The following is an 18,205-nucleotide window of genomic DNA, read 5'->3' as shown; positions in this document are numbered from 1 at the left end:
TAAGCATAGCATGTGAATTTGACAAGTGACAATGACACTGACAAACAAAATGACAGAAAGTGTCAGAAAAAAAAAGTACTCACTCAATGCTAATCTGTGCAACACGCTTCGCTTCCTTCTACTGAGTAACTAACAATGAACGACAGAACAGAGAAAACGACACAGAGTATTTCATACAACTGTCAGTGAGTGATGTCAGTGTCAAAAAACAATTTTGTTTGAGTTTTGTACACAATTTTGGCTATTTTGGTCATTTTTCTACGGGATCCAACTATTGATTTGTTTGTAATGTTGTGAACAAATAGAAGAACATTAAACCTACCTACTAGTAATTTATATTTACATTACAGCTGTACTTTTTATGCTCGTAAACTGAAAAAGTTGCGAGCTCAAAATGTCTGCTGCCAATGCAGCACCGATTACCGCTACAGATAGCTTAACGCAAGCGTTAAAGGCTAATATCATCCCAAATCAGGAGTATTTACTGCAGGTACGTATATCTAAAGTGTTACTTAGTTACTTTAGACCCCTTGACCGGCATTGAAAGAAATAACACACAAAAAAAAAACACGCCCTCACGCCTTGTACTAATGTACTCCCTTGCGGGGTAGGCAGAGGTGCATTGCTGCACCCACTTTTCGCCAGTATGTGTAGAAATATGATGTAGTAAAACAAATTCTATAAATTTTCAGGGTTCAGTGTTAGATTCAGCTGTGGAAGTGCTACTGCATCGTCTCCGCGGTCTCTGCGACAACGTGGATGCGGGACCCGAGACATTCGATGACCAGGAGGTGTGCTTCAGCTTGCGCGATCCCAATCAGCAGGTATGGTGACCATTTATTTGGTTACAAAAATTTAATATAAATTTCTATCAAACAAAATTTATGTATTTTAAAAGAGACTGGGCACAAATATATGGAAACTGGGACCATCACCAATAGAAATGAGTGATATGTCGTTAAAAAGGTATTTTTTTGCAGATTATGAATAACGGAAGCCGTGTCCTGATTTACTGTCCAATTAGAATAATTGTACCTTGAAAGTTTTTATATTTTATTTCGGTAATTTTAAAGTTTTTGTTATTTTTTCACATTCGTTTTTATTTTTTATAACAAAATGATCATCATTCATTATAATATTATATTTGTTTATTATTTCAAGAAGTAAAACCAGTTGAAAGTAATTTCTCCCATTTTAATAATACATGTTTATGTGTATTACGCCCTAACTGTCATCAGGAGAGAGAGTGCAATGCCATAGAAAAATACTTCCTTCCGACGAACATATTTCAAAATGGACTACTTTTACGGATTTGTCGTCATAATATTTTTTTGCTCACTTGAAAAGAGCTATCCAACGATGTATGACTCATCTTTATTGGACATAGGTCCCAAAACGCCCATTGTCATTTAAAGTTTAAATTTCATGTAGATGCTCAGATATAAATAATAGGCAACTGTTTGGCAAAATGACATCCTCCTCCTCCTTCATTCCTGCTACTCCTCTGAGGAGTTTGGGGCTGACCCCAGGTGCTTCCATCCGTCACATCACCAAAATGACATCACACACAATTAACTTATGACCACCATGATGAGCTTTATGTTGTGCAAGTGGCCAGATAGAAAATACAAATATCATCTGACCACAATAATATTTTCACACATTTCCATTTGTAAAAAAAACTATTTTACAACATTTTACAGGCTGCACCCCTTATGTTGCGTGTGCGTAAAGCCTTGGATGCCAGAGACATGCCATTCCAACTGAGATACATTGGTCAGCCGGACCTCGGAGACAAGAACCGCCCCACCGTGGTGCGATCCAGTCTGGACATCGCCTGCAGCGGAATGCTGATTGAGTTCTTGAATGAACTGGGATGCCGGATTGAATTTGAATACAGTGTTAAAGGTACACTATCTTTAAGTATAAACTTGCAACTAGCAAGGAATATTTACCCATAAAAATGTTGATGTTATACAATATTGCTTTTTAGCGTTCTTGGCCCACAAAAAGAAACCAGACGATTTTACTATTCTTTAAGGTAGGGTCAGATGCACTGCTGCATCCTACTTTTACTCACTTCTTGAGGGCTTTATGTTAATACAAATAAGTATAATGTTTGTCTCATTCATACTTTATTAATTTCAGGATACATGTTCAGAAAGGGGCGAATGAAGATCACAGTGGCCAAAGTGTTCAAAATATCCCAGAGTGCTATGCCTCCAGAACCAATTTCTCAAAGCTATCTTGTGGAACTATCTGTAAGTATTTAATACACTTCTGCAGTTGACAAAGCTGTATTTATTTATTTATATATAAGGAACACCAGCAGTTAACACAACAGACATAACAGTAAGTATGTATTAATTCTTACATTAAAAATAAGCCTTATTTAAGGTTTTAAAATTACTCATTCAAAGATTGTGTGGTCTCCAATTAACAAAGGAGAGGCTTGTGCCAAAACTCATATTTTTGCTATTTAAGGTGCCACTGACGGGCGCCTTTACAGACTTATGGCTAAGAATTGCCGATATTTTAAATTAGTTTTTAATAACTTTGTTAACATCATTAAAATCTGTGTATGTTCAGATACCCCTATTGCAGACTGTCCCAATACAACAAAACATGTACCTACTATATATTTCAAAGTACATATTGGTCTATCTCGTCAACTCCAGGTGCTAGCGCCGACGGGCCAGGACGCCATTGCAGAGGACATGCGCGCGTTCGCGGACCAGCTGCGGCCGCTCGTGCAGCTGGACAAGATCGACTACAAGCGGCTTGGCCACATGCCCAGCTAGCCCATGTTCCTGCCCTAGGACATGGCCGCCATCGAACACGCCATGTAAGCACGATTATTCTCTATTGATGTTTCGCCCGGATGGCGTAGTGGTTAGTGACCCTGACTACTGAGCCGAAGGTCCCGGGTTCGATTCCCGGCTGGGGCAGATATTTGTTTAAACACAGATATTTGTTCTCGGGTCTTCGATGTGCCCGTAAATGGCCCGCCCCCTATTACATTGGGACTAATACACTGGCGTGATATTATGTAATACAGTAATACGTGGCGAGAAGTGGGTGCAGAAATGCACCTCTGCCTACCCCGCATTTATATTATATTATATATATATTAATTTAACTAATTTATTATTATTTATTTTTCTAGTAATTAAGTATTTTTGTTACCTGTTTTACTGTCCATGTTGTTGTTTTCGTGTCGAATAAAGTTTTTCTAATACACACACACACACATACATACTCACAAATTTTTGCCTTTATTATATTAGAAGGATTAAAGTTTCGCCTCAATGCCGACGCGACGGGCTCTATATGACATGTCATATGTTACTTCTGAGTATGCCATCGCCAAAGTAACCGATTTTGTCGCCACAAAATGGCTCACACACGCTGGATACTAACTCAGAACAAATTGTTCTTTGACAGAGAGGGACAAAACAGTTCAATACCTAAAACTTCCTATAACTTTTCTATGAATAAGGGGGTATAAGTAGGTCTCCTCTATTGCATTTCCCGATCTAAGATCCTTCAAGCGATGTCCCTCGCCTAGGACGCGTTCACACCGTGTGAGGCCACCATTCAAGCACATCATGCTTGCCAATGTTCCTCTCATAGGACGCGTTCATATGCGACGGACCACCCAATGCCATTAATCCTAACTAATATTATAAATGCGAAAGTAACTGTGTCTGTCTGTCTGTCTGTCTGTTACTCTTTCACGCCAAAACTACTGAACGGATTTGAATGAAATACATACGGTCTAGACCCTGGGAAAGAACATAGGCTACTTTTTATCCCGGAATTCCCACGGGAAAACTTTTTTAAGGCGAAGCGAAGCGCGCGGGAACAGCTATATCTTATATGAATACAAATTAGTCTGAGATTACAGTCATAGGTAAATCGTGCGGGAACTTTATTTTTTAATAGGATTAGGTTTAGATCAACAAAGCAAACATGTTACGAAAATCTGAATTTGCCACGTAGGTATGTTCTTGCATGCACATGTCATGTAAATTAATAATAATATTGTGACTGATTCTTGCAGGTACGGTATCCGACATTAATGGTGTGTGCGGGGTCCTGTGAAGATATCATTAGTAAAAAATATATTTACGTGAGTACTATTAACGTTACTATAGTAAAAGTACACATAAGATTCTTAATTTATATCTAAGAAGGTAACAAGAATTAAAATTGATGTATTATTACTATAATTAAGTTATTAAATCAATCACCCGTAATTGTTAATGTTCAATAACTTACAAAATAACATTATGCACCACTGTATATTTAATTACGTATGAATATATATAGGCCTAGTATTTGAAATGAGAAATCTTCCTAAGCAGGACTTAATAAATCAGCCAATCGTAGCGCTGCCAATTTTTACTTCAGAATCTACATACAGTTTCTGCATATTTTGATATTCTCAATCAGGGATATTCATTTTTAATGTAAATCTGTAACCTACCGAATAGAACAATAGCCATAGTTAAAATAATTATAGTTTAAAATACTTTCCATATACCTACTTCAATAAAATAAATAATGAATGATGACTGTATCACAAGGTTTTATTTCGCATAGTCTGGGTTCTTGTTCTCGTTGAGTGTGAAATATCAGTCGTCATAGTCGTCGCTGCGGCGCCCGCGGACGTAGTCGAAGTTACCGTGGTACAGACATTTGGAGTGAGGCATCCTGATGTAATCTGCAAAGTATCACCGAGAGAAATACACCTTTAAAGTATGCTTACTATTTACAGTAATAGTTCTACTTACATATAACGCCCGTGAATAAAGAAACTGACCGATGTAGCCTTCGCCATTTCCATTTTGCTTCTTTATGCACCGGCGCGGCGTTACATGCAATCTCTATTTTAATCTTAATAAAATGTGAATTGCTTAGAGGATTTCCAAAAAAGAATGAAAAGGCATAATATGTGCGAGGTAAGCTTAATAACACTAAAGTACTGAGAGGTTAAAAATAATTGCATCGCCTTCGACGAAAACATCATGTATGTAGTAGGTACTACAAATTACTAATTGTAATTGCAATAACATGCTCGTACATTTTCTTACATTCAATCTTAAAGTAAGGAAATATTTTAGTCCGAAAAAGTAGTTTACGAGTGCGTTCCCTGCAGTTGACGACGTCCATGATGCAGAGGTTGTCGAAGATTGTCGTCTTGTTCGAGCGGTTGTCGAAGGCACACACACGCTGCAAGTAATTGGGGCAGATACTGCATCTGGGGATAGCACCGACTGCTTGATGTTTGGAACCGCAAAATACTTGATAGAGAAGAACTTTATAAATACTTTAGTAATTCGTTATTTATAACAGGTTGCCTTCGCCTTAATATCTAATATATCTATACGAATCAACTAACAATCTACTAGTTAGGCTGGCAGATTTTATTACGATTTTTTATGCTCCTTACCAATATGCAAACAGTTTGCCGCACCAATAACAAAACTTAATGAACTAAAGGGGCTTACTTGCTACGACCCGGCGCCTTTGTAGTGCTCGTCAGCTCACTAACGGATACTGAAACAAAAGTGGATATAAGTAACATGATTATTAATTGTGCAGGGTGATATTTAATCCACGTTATTGCCGTCGGCTAGCCAATGTCCAGCCAGTACAATGCATCGGATTATATTAGTCCCAAGTCCCAATCCAGCATAAACCTTCAAGATCCTTTCAAAATTCAAATCACCATTTCAGAAATGTACCTATCAGGAAATCCTTTCTGCAGTTACAAATATTTTTTTATATAACATTCCCTTTTCACTTGGCCCAGGAATTGAATCCTGGGCAGGAATTGAAGACTGCATACTACATAAGGTGACTATAAATTTAACAAGGAGTTAAAGTATCTGTTCTTATTTAATAATATGAATATTTTTTACCCAGCAAGCTAAGTAGAAGAATATGTTGTAGTAACATGGTCAAAATGGTCGGCAAACTAACATTGTGATTGAGTTTTCTCTTATCATTTGATTGGAACGTTCACGCTATTTAACTTATTTATTAGCATAGTTGCCTTTCCATAACACTAATCACAATATCTAAGTGTTGGTGGAGCAGTGGCAGCGGTGGCAGAGAAACCCCCCCCCCCCTCCCTCGAGGAAGTCGTCTGTTAAATATATTTTTTCTGATTACTTTGCAGGTCAGGTTTCTTAAAGTAAGTTTGAAAAAATATAAAGCACAAAGCTTGAAACTAGAATTATTAAAATAATGCTTGAGTATCTCCGTTGTCTTCTGGACAACCTAGGCCTTAGGGTCAGATCCATCCAAGCCTGTAACTAAGCTAGACCTCTAGACTAGCAGAGCGGAATGAGTCACATCCACAATCCACCGACGAGGTTTCATCATCAGAGAGGCAGATCCGCAAAGCGCTGATAATTATAATGAGTAGGTACACCTCTTGACTTGACTCTTGACTCCGTCGATAACGGCCGCTCGAAGTCCTTTAATGGCTATTTTCGGTGCTGACTGATGTGCTGACTCTCGCGGAGAGGTCATCTGGTAATCAACGTTCGGTTGCCAACAATAAATCACGCTTGCATAGGTAGTTATTGCGGACTTACCCCACTTCGTGTGAATGTTACCTAGCAAGTCCTGGCGTCAAGGAAAATTTGATTTGTTTTTCCTCGTGTATTTCCACAGTACCTAATAGGTTAGTTGAGAAGATAATTACTTATGGTTCAACTAACTATTAAAGGTATTATCATAACGTTGGTCGCTGCGCAGTGCACCATAGATAGAGTAATTCAATTAAAGTATTAATTAAATTACTGAAACTATCTGCATAATCTATAACCTGCAAACCATATGCATCTGACCGTAGCTTTACCCAACCAATTAAGTCAGGTAAAACATATAAAATTCGTGGTACCTACCTAATCATTTGTTTAGCATATTAGTTATTTAGTGTCACCACACCAACACGGGATCTCTGCTAACGCAACATTTGTTGCTAACTAAAGGCAATTATTTTGACAGATTTGTTAGTATTTAGCATTTATCCAAAAGCTTGTCTCTTCCTTAAAAGTAACTTATTTCGGTCTTCTACCTTTGCACTTACTTACCTCCTCCTACATCTTCATCAGCAAATAATCATCCACTGCTGGACATAAGCCTTTGTGTTTTTTTGTGTGTGTTAAGTTTTTAGTGTGTATTGTGGATTTTTAAAACTAAAATGTCTTTAAATATTACTGGAAACTTTATTGGAAAAAGTACTACTTATGTATTTAACTTTAATGCATCCATCTGCTCTGAATGTTTCCTTAACAATAATAAAATAAAAAAAATAAAAGCCTCTGTACTTAAATTTACTGTAAAAGAAAAACCTATATACTTACAAAATTAAATGATTGTCTGTTTAAGATACCTACTTAAATCTCTCTTAGCGGTGAAACGATTCATCAGCAGCTCATAATCATCCACTACTGGACATAGGCCTCTCCCAAGAAGCGCCACGACACTCGGTTCTCGGCCTTCCTCATCCAGCTACCACCGGCAACCCGCCTAATGTCGTCGGTCCAGCGGGCAGGAAGGTGTCCCACACTGCGTTTGCCTCTTCGTGGTCTCCACTCGAGAACTCGTCTACCCCAACGGTTATCGGTTCTTCGGCAGATATGACCAGCCCACTGCCACTTCAGCTTGCATATTTTGACAACTATGGTCCTCCTACATACTTAATTATTATTAAGTTGCCAGCGTTACTTACAAACTATAAGTTCTAAAACAATATGAAATAACAATGGGCCCACTCACCACTCACCAGGTAAATGTGTAGGTTTAATGCGTAGGCGATTATAGGCGATGAATATATCAGTGTAGCAATCATAACATGAACCGCGATCCGATATCATGTCAACATAATCAGATATCAGTTTAGAGTTGTCTGTGCAGAACGATAGAACAGAATGTTTGTGTCCAGTAAATTACTCATAATATTAGTAGCAGTAAAGGTTGTTTTCGCGTGTGATGTGGCGCGGCTCACGGCAGGGAGCGGTCGAGCCAGACTCCGCGGCGCTGTTGGTCACCTTGAGCGAACACGCACACCGCCGCCGGCCTTTCAGATCACCGACTGAACCAAACATTTCAAATATGATGAATATGCGTTGCGACTTATACTGTAATAAAACGACGGAACACAACCTAGCTTAGGTAAAACAATACTGATAGCTTGGTATGGTTATTCATGTTTGCTGTAAAGTAGGTATCCACTTACTAATTAATTACTAATTAATAATACTAATTAATTAGCAGCGCATGTAGGACTCCCTATCAGCATTGTTTAAAGAAAAACACAGATAAATAGTCAATGAGCTCCTATTTAGGTGCGGCCTAGCTACTCTATCCGCATCCCGCATGCCACGCATAGCAATTGCAGCGACCGAAAGGTCTGATGACCTGCATCTAGACGCAAATGCTACGCACAACCAATGCTCTATCTATCAGGTACCGTATCAGTACCTCCTTAATTACAAACCATGCAAGTATGCACCTATGTATTGAGGCCGAGTTATATGATACTCGGTTCACCTATAACATAACATGTTGTGGGTAGTTGGCCGGTAGAAGGTATCAGTGATTCACGGGCCCAGGGTAATGAGGATCAATGAAGTGTGCAGCGATGCGCCGTGGCAGCCGCGTAACTCAACCCGCTCTGGGCTATTCTGCACTTGTTCCGCTGCTCTGACTTCTGCACCGGTACCCACTGATAATACTGCCAGTAATAATTACTTATGCATTTGTTTTATCGATGCGATGCTACTCAAAGTCGTTTGTATTTTTCAATTTATCAGATAATGATGCGGTGGTAAACTGGCCTGGTAACCGCATATTTCATCGCATTAATATCAAATCAACATTAACAATTTAACACCCATCAGTATCATAAGTCATAAGTAATATGTAGTTAAAATAATCAAAATATGTATATGTTTTTTATCAATTGACATAGGGTAAAAGTACTAGTAACTGGCAGTTTAAGCGACTAGCAACACAAAAAAATATATTAAAAATAAAGTATTGGCCTGATTTAAGCACTGGTAGGCTTGAAATACTGGCAATAAGATGACGAACAATTATAGGCATAAATGGTAAAGATATATGATTAATATTCGATTTTAATGAAGTTTATATCCACTACCCCCAAAAAACCTAGTAACTGGCAGTAAAAATTAGTAACTGTCACATGATGTTTCAGTAACTGGCACCTTTTAAAAAATCATGCAATTAGGTCAATAAGTACTCTAAAATCAATAATATATTTGATATTAGGTAATGTAGGGGAACCCGGGGTAAGACGGGGTCGCTAAGGGAAAATTAAAAAATCAACAGGTATTTATAACCACAACGTTATCAATTATTTATGGCTCATTAGGAACTTAATGACGAACACTTTGGCACAGCTTTTGCCAAAAAAGTAATCATTACAATTGACTTATTTTAAGAAATGTAAAAAATGGGAAATAAACCATCTTGCCCCATGTACGGGGTAAGATGGGGTAAGTATACTATGTGGGGCACAAAACAGACAAACAACACTTCTTCTGTGATTTTATCGTCAACACCAGCACCTGCAGTGTGAGCCCAACGCCTGCACCTTTGAAATCCGACCCACTTTTCCTTAGATTTAAAGTAGGACTGTTGATATCCTCAAGTAGTCAAGTAGTCACAGTCATCTTCGTTTTTATTCTTCTTCGTATGCAGTATCTGCTTTGTCTTTTTAGCCTACTTCCCTGTAGCCCTTTTAGAGCCCTTCTACAATGTCAAATATCGGGTTGGAGAAAAAAAAAACTTAACCAAGCTAGATCCGTACCCTATCTTGCCCCTCCAAAAATACCCCGTCTTGCCCCACATTATATTTTTTATAAAAATAATTAATTAAAAAAACATTTTCAATGTCAAAGTGATTTTGCACACATTTAAATAAAGCGTACCAAACCTTAAATAAAAAGAAATTATTACCAAAAATGCCACTGTTTTACTTACTATGTTGTGACGTTGTTTCTACCGGTCTAAAATAACATGAACACTACGCAAAAACAAACAATTGAGATTACACAAAAAACGCATGCGCTCACACCTGCTGTCTCTGGCGCACTAAAGGTCAATCATTTAAGCCTTTCTATTGGCTCATTACTCAGATTCCTAACATGTATAGTTTTGCATATATGTGGGGGGTCCCGTCATACCCCGCGACCCCATCTTACCCCGGGTTCCCCTACCTGTCAGATAATTACCTGTCTAGGTTTTGTACACGTAAGACTCAAAATCACCGTTGTAATGGTCGACTTCTACGACAAAATGACAGTACAAGTATGCGACGAATCGTGAAACCCTTGGATTTGGAAACGGAAATGGAGAAAGCAAATGCTTGTGGACCTTGATGTATTCATTCAGCAGCTTGGGAGAAGTGACCTGGCTAAGTTGAAGACTGCTGACGGTAGTATAGTTGCCTCTAAGCTGAAATTTCTTGAGGAAATTGAAGGTTTTTACGGTTTTCAGCTCTGGGAAAAGACAGAATTAGTACAGCTCTTCTGAAAGCTATTACTATTCTCGAACAGCTTCTCTCTCAGCTCTCGAAGCTCTTTAACCAATTTTGTTTATAAGTCATGTTTTCAAGCTGTTTTATAAGGTCATCACGAACCGTGTTTCTATCAAGTTCTTTTAGGACTATAAGAAAGCCTTTGATTCCATTTAGACCTGCGCAGTTCTGGAATTCCCTCGTTGTAACATGCATAGCGGCCTTAATGCAGCAACAGTATATTATGTCTACCTTGGACAGTCTATTCGACTAGGCAGAAGGAACTTCGAAAACGAAGCTGTAAGGTGCATAAAACAAAATATGTATTACTGAATTGGACTGCATAAATGAAGATTTGACAAATTTTCACATAAATGCCTGAAGGCAAAGGTCTTCAGTCAATGCGTCTTACTGGTGATGACGTATGGATCGTAGACGTGGACACTGACGGTTGGACTGGTCCACCGAATCAATCAGCGGGCATTGGAAAGATTGGTGGTTCTTTGAAGGACCATATCAGAAATAAGGTAATCCGTAAGAGAACTTGAGTAACCGATATAGCTCTTAAATTCTGTATGCTCAAGTGGCATTAGGCAGGCCATAGCTGCCGAAGAACCGATGACCAGTGGGGCAAACGCGCTCTAGAGTGGAGACCACGAACAGGCAAGGGTAGCGGTGGATACCTTCGGGCCAGCTGGACCAACGACCTTATAAAGCTGACCGGTAGTGGCTGGATGAGGAAGGTCGAGAACAGAGTGCAGTGTCACTGCTGGTGAGAGGTTCAGCAGTGGACAATTACAGACTAAAGTAGATTGCCTTGATTTTAGTAATTTTTCTGAAAAGAAACATGAAAGAAATGTTTACCGCACCAGTAAGTGCCAGTTATTGGTGCGTAAAAAAAATGTATGCAGATTAGTAACTGGCAGCCCCGTGCCAGTTATTGAAACAAAGCTGCCTAGACACTGGGGGTTTTTACAGTGCACTTTAAATCGTATTTTCTGTCGATAGAAGGTATAAAATAGCTTAAAATCACAAAACCCAAAATATTAGTAACTGGCAGGGGGGTGCCAGTTACTAAGTGAAGATATAAATTACATTTCAGTAACTAGCACCCTCAAATATAACTCAAAAGCAACTAAAATCACAGTGAATCGGGCTATTATGATATTATTTAGACCTTCCCCTACTTCCTTGTTATTGTCACACTATCAAAACTTATTTATTTTCGCGAAAACAGGCCATACAAATTTTGGTGTCTCCTTAAGAAAAACTTAACGCACGTGCATTTTTTTGGCGATCTTCGCCGCTTTGACTGAGATAATTTCCAGCGCCGGAAAATACCCACCTAGCGGCGTAAAATTAAACTATAATATCAATGAGTAATTGGAGATTGCTGTAAACACATCAAAAATGGTCTTACTATATCCAAAAGCTTAATATATTTATTTTTATAGTCAAAGTGCCAGTTACTGACACATGCCAGTTATACCACGATTTACCCTACTTAATAATATTACAGCGGATAAAAGAATCTTCGATGCAAACAGCGATATTACTTTGAATAGTTGGAATAGTTACCCGGCCTTCCTCGCTCGAGTGCGTGCGGGCTTGTTCAGTGTGCAGTCGGGATCACCGCGGCACGCCTGACGCAGCGCCCTTAATCAGGCAGACAGCTGGGCAGCCATTCTCGTGCAGCCGGCGAACCTTCGAGAACCTTCAACTTATTAGGTCGCCACGTTCGTGGGCCTGAAGGTGACTCAGTTTATAATAATGAGGTAAAATTATGTTGGTAAATACAACAAGTCGTTGAAATTAGTTAACGATAAAGACATAGGTAAGAGATACAATAGTTTAACTTTACGCGTACTTGTACTTACTTACGTAAGTACATATATTTTATGCATAATTAGTAAGTATGCGATAAGTATTATGCTACGTATTTGTTTAATTGTTAGATACTGCTTGTTGTCTAGTACCTTTATCTACATATAAATGAAATAACTAAGTATGTTCTATAATTTGTGTCGAGATCGTACTAGAGTAAAAAACATCTGTGTTTTTTGCCGGTTACTTCTGGGTAAAACCAAAAAGCATTTAAAGAGGAAGTAGGCAACCTGTTCAACAAAAGTTCCTGTCCGGGCAACACTTGGCTGTAGTCTCATCAGCTCGTGAAGCCAGCCGGGGCTTGTGGCCGGCGCGGGCGCGTCGCCTGGCGCTGGCGCCTGCATACCGAGCCACTTTCACTGCAGTTGCACAAGCCACCACCCACCCACCGCTAGTGTGCGCTGTATTACTTGCCTGGCCATTATTTCGTATACTTACCTACTTATACTTAAGTATAGATTGCTATAGATTGATTGACTGACAGCCTATGTTTATTATAATTTATCAACCTTGATAGTTAAGTATAATAACTGTAAGTATTGCCAGTTCAAAGGTTTGCCGCAGTTTGTGCTTTTCATATTAAATTTGATGCAATGCCTAGACATTAGATTGTATTAAAATATTTTGCTATTATTTAAGTACGTAACTACTTGCTTAAATTTAAATACCAAAACTGCAAACCGAAAGTTATCGAAACAACTCACATATTTATCTTTGGCTCAATACACATTACGGTACCGTTATTTTAGCGGTATCGATACCTATACCGGTACGTTATGAGGTAAGTATATCTATATTTTATCGGTATGTGCTAAATTAACTAATTATAGTAACTCAAAGAGTTAAAATTTCCTTGAGCACTTGAATACTTACATAAAACGCCATAAATGTTATAGAATTAAGCAACGGCCAAACAAAGAAAATACCAGCTTACTATGTTATTTGAAAGTGTAGGCGCGCTGATGAAACTGGTGCCTAATAAGTTTATATCCATTAGCCATTAGTCATTCAGGAGAAACCTAGTCCAGTTGGTCATGCCTTCAGAGAATTGAACAAGTCTCCATATAAAGTGCTACACGCACCGCGGCCAGTGGCGCTGCCCATCGATAAATTATACACGCCACGCACACCGGCAACCAGGAATGAAGAAAGGCTACTGCACACTGCAGCCGTATTACTTACGTAGGTAGGTCTTAGTTAAGACATGAGGATAGTTTTCATTTATTTTGTGTATCTCTTAGATGATATACTTATTCAATAAATATAATCAAACGTCGGCGCATGACATCACTCTTGTGAATCGCACTAAATAAAACCACAGTTTATAATGCGTGTCTAGGTTATAAGTACGTAGTATATCTGAAATATATTATATAAGTACAGTCATATTATTTAATGATATTTAGGTTAGGAATCGACTCATGCACATAGTGATGTCCCTATATTATTCATATTTCCGTTTACGTTAGATAATATCAGAGCCAGAGCCACGCATACACACGCTGACTGAGTGTTGGTTCAGTAGATACTATTTGAGTCGACTCGGCTCCGATGCAACTGTGTTGATTTCAGTGCTGTTATTTTCGTGCCTCGTATAAGGCCAGGAAAATACGTACAAAACTAAAAACTACAAAATAAAAATTATAAATAAGTACTTATACAGTGTGTTGCAAAAAGGGTATATCAAGCCGAACGAGTTGTGTGGACCCTTTTCGGCCTAATATACCAATTGTGCAACACCCTGTAGATTCCTCGACCCACTATAGGAATAGGAGATACTTACATCCTAAGTTATTCCAGTAATGAATACCAGCATGTTAACAATAAAATATTTTCCTCATATGGTAGGTTACCTATGTAGAGTCGTCTAATAAGGCATTTCCGCGAAGCAACTATGCATATGCCTATTACTAATCACCGCACGTGTTTTTGTAGAGTTTTGTAACTCGTTTGATTCAACAAGAGCAGATTACACTAACTCTGAACTGTTACATAAAGCGATAATTCCGCCAGACAGCTAGGCGACATCCATGATTGCAATAACATGAAATAGTTTTGTTTGAATGTTGCGTTGCGTTGCGATGTAATATTTAAAATGTGAAATGGTGTGCTGTGAAGTCAAGCGTTGATATCGGTATCTAATGTGGTATCGTTTTCCAAGAACAGTGGAAGTCAATGCGCGCGGGCAGCGAGCGAGCCGCGGGGAGAGGCAGGCGCGGCGGGCGGGGGGTTCGGTCGATGGCGGCGTCAGCGTATATTTTATAATCCGGTGAGACAGGCAGGAGGCCGAGCCGGGCGCCGGCGGCCCCGCCAGACAACTTGTCGCTGGAGCCCCTCGGCCCCGCCCCCCCGCGCCTCACGCCTCCACCCGCACTAAATTACTTGGCGTTGGCGCACCCGATTCTCAAAACAGGTACCTGCCTCTCGGCTTGATGGAGAGTGTAGCTTAAAATGGTTATAGCTCTGAACCAAAAGTAAATGGTATGAAAATGAAGCCCTTGTAAGTGATAATAAACATCATCATCATTGAGATTGAATTTCATTTAAGTACTTATTACGTACCTATTTAATAAAAAAAGTTACTTACAGTATGCCTTAGATAAAAAAAATACTTCTTACTTAATGTCACCAGCACCCCCTCCCATACAGCGAAAAAGTTAATTCGAAAAAAGAACGACTTAAAGTGACTTAACGCATCGCGTGGGGTATCGTTAAAAATCTTTATCTTTAAATAGGTACCTACACATCTTACACATACTTACTTAAGTTATGGATCCAAAATCTCAATATCTTGGTCCTACCAACTGAGGAATCTGAGGATTAACAAGAAACAACAGATTTAAAAAAATCATGCTGGAGGGAAATAACAGTTACAAGATCCATTTTTAGGGTTCCGTACCTCATAGAGAAAAAGGAACCCATATAGGATCACTTTGTTGGCCGTCCGTCTGTCTGTCACCACCTTTTTTCTAAGAAACGGGTTAATATCAAGCTGATATTTCGCATAGATATACAAATGTAAGGCCCCGACAAAGTAGTAAAATAATTAATATTAAAAAAAAAATTGGGTTCGGTACCTCCCTTCCCATACAAGTAAAGAGGGGATGAATATTTTTTTACCCGCTGATTCGATGGTGTGGCTGTGTAAGCTTCAAAGTGCTAATTTTTGTTTAAGTACTTATACATAAGTTACTTATCTAAAAAAAACCTAAAGATATTGAATAAGACATTATTTATATACTTAGGTACTTAATAAAGACAAACTTGTGATTAATAAAATATTAAAATGGCAAGGTTTGTAATGTGCATTGCATATTTCAGCCATGACTGCGTTTGACTCATTCTTTGTTTGATTAAGTAGGTCGTGTTGTTTTGTTTGTGTGTCGCAGATCCGCTAGTAGGTAGGTATATTGATAAGAATATTGCTATATAATTTATAACACAAGAGTAAATATTGCCTATAACTATACCTACATATACAAAGTATTATCATTATCATGTCCGAGCATACAATAGGGGATAACAAAAGAAGGTTGAGGCTCTAGTGACGTACCCGGGAGTGTGCGGTGGCCTATCCTGTCATTAGCACGGGATTAAACATGTAAGAAAAGTCAACACACCAGGTAGGTAGGTCGTTGTCGTTGGTATCTAGTAGCTTATCAGGGCTTAGCTCACATTCCGGATTATCCCAGTTGCGCCACTGATATTTATGACTGTTTAGCTTTGTCGATGCGGTGGCCTGTATTTTCAGTGAAACATGGAGATCTTCTACATCTTTTGAAGGCGTGTAAAATAAAGGGGAGAATAAAATAAGTTCTTAGATTATAGAAAGGCTACTTGGTTATTTTTACACGCAATTTGGCACGAATTATTCAGGTGGACGGGTAACAATAGTCGATGATCAAGTAGGAAAGCTATGTCATCCGTTGGACCGCCGATTGGTCGCTGAAATTGTAAATTGGCACGCATACTATTTACGTCACCTTCTACTGACAGGCCTGAAACTTGTAAAAAGATCGCCATTGACCCCGCTGTTACGAAGGTGAGCAAATCATCAAGGTTAATGAGGCTAACTTCTTAGAATCCGATGATCTAGCAAAATAAGTAAAAGAGTTTTTACGGACTGCTGTAGGATTTTAGAGGGGTAATCTCAGCCTTATGTCACCCTTCACCCTTGCAAATATTTAGAGTCCAAAAAAATACTGTGTGAAATACAGAATTCAGATACTTAGGTAAGTACTTTAATTAGAAATACATTAATATTATATGAAGTAGTATAATAATGATGGCGCAGTGTGGCCGACCTACTATCAGCGGAGTCAGGGGGCACATGATGACGAGCCTTATCTCCCGCCACCTCTGTGAAGTTCCCGCACACGCGATAGCAGCTCTCAGGCGCATTATCAATTAATAAAATAACAAGCAATGTTCCTCCGGATCTCTAGAACCTGAACATTTACCATGGAATGTATGTTCCTGCAATTATGTTCCCGTTATCCACGAGATAGGGAAATATCGGATGGAAAATTCATTTCCACGGGACAACCATGTTAAATATGAGCTGCCAACTATACGTTCTGGGGCTACAATAAAGTAAAATTAGTCTTAGCTGTCGTGAGTAATGATGTCGGAAATAACACGCAGTGTCGGCGCCAAGCATGCGACCATCATGACATGACTTGGGCTTTGGGCTGCGCTCGCGTGAGATTAACCTACGAATTGTTGAATAATTTTCTTAGCTGACAGATGTCACCCGCAACTCGCTAGATTGATGTTTAAATTGTTAGGTACTCGTGGTAAGCAAATCGTGTCAAAATGAACACGACATAGATTTTCCGTCCGTTGATATTTGAACGCATACACGGGCGCAAGAGCCGTCGCGCCACGGCCGGCGGTCGCCGCCACCGCCGCCGTCGCCCGCCGCCATCGCGTCTGTCTTGTGACTTGATGCTATTTTAATGTGTTACAGGGGTGAAATCGCCAAAATTTGTACATTTTTTGTCCATTTCTCTTGGTTGCACTAAAACCTACTAAATGTGAAAAATATAACAACTTCACATAGAAAATTTTGGTAAATCATATTAGTAGAATAAGTAACGTATTAAATTATTTGTATTTTATCATATTTTGTACAGTGGTTATTGAAATTTACATAAATTTAAATCTTAATAAAAATATCATATTTCTTTGTTATGCTCTTTGTAACAGTATTTTTTTGTATAAAATAGTATTAAATCTACATTATTTTACTGGCATCACCACGAGCAAAAGTTTTTTTAGAAGTGGCGTTAGTGTCGCGTCTCCGCCATTTTGTTTGTAGTCGTTATCGAAGTTATAGTGAACTCGGAAGAAAAAAGACTTTTCAGTGTTCCTCTTTGTAACAACCGACAAATTAAGTTAAAGAAAAGTATTTACAAAGTAATTCCTGCACGTAAAATCATAATTTCAGTCTGTTTACTATGCAGTTAGTCAAATTTTCGGAAAACTAAATCCACGTGTGTTAAAATATTTTTAGCTTATGAACGTAAGAATTTTTGTTCCATTTTGTTACAATTTTCTTTGTAACGTTACAAAAAGGAAAGCTAAGGGCACATTCAGACTGACAAGAATGTGATGACATTTTTTAAACTAATAAATTACAAAAACATATTAGTTGTACAGAAGTTTAATTTCAATTATCCTATCTAGTGATACCTAATACCAAAATAATTAATAATTCAATTAATAAAAAAAAACCTCATAGATATACATATTTTTTAA

General features: G+C 38.6%; 2 protein-coding genes across 2 annotated transcripts; one reads left to right on the top strand and one right to left on the bottom strand.

The window, feature by feature from the left end:
• The first annotated feature begins 224 nt into the window (after positions 1-224).
• On the top strand, positions 225-4,582 carry LOC105393036 (mediator of RNA polymerase II transcription subunit 18). Its single transcript, XM_011564747.3, has 6 exons — positions 225-490; positions 693-824; positions 1,704-1,908; positions 2,149-2,261; positions 2,679-2,845; positions 4,064-4,582. Exons 1-5 carry the CDS (start codon positions 395-397, stop codon positions 2,799-2,801), a joined length of 669 nt encoding a protein of 222 aa, XP_011563049.1. The 5' UTR covers positions 225-394; the 3' UTR covers positions 2,802-2,845; positions 4,064-4,582.
• Positions 4,583-4,588: 6 nt separating this feature from the next.
• Positions 4,589-7,782, bottom strand: LOC125489606. The gene is made up of 4 exons (XM_048625912.1): positions 7,416-7,782; positions 5,514-5,562; positions 5,145-5,263; positions 4,589-4,726 (listed from the first exon to the last, which is right to left on the bottom strand). Exons 1-4 carry the CDS (start codon positions 7,444-7,446, stop codon positions 4,638-4,640), a joined length of 288 nt encoding a protein of 95 aa, XP_048481869.1. The 5' UTR covers positions 7,447-7,782; the 3' UTR covers positions 4,589-4,637.
• Positions 7,783-18,205: the final 10,423 nt, after the last annotated feature.

This window comes from Plutella xylostella, chromosome 15, assembly GCF_932276165.1.
Source record: "Plutella xylostella chromosome 15, ilPluXylo3.1, whole genome shotgun sequence".
NCBI lineage: Eukaryota > Metazoa > Arthropoda > Insecta > Lepidoptera > Plutellidae > Plutella > Plutella xylostella.
This window is presented reverse-complemented; position numbering and strand designations above follow the sequence as displayed.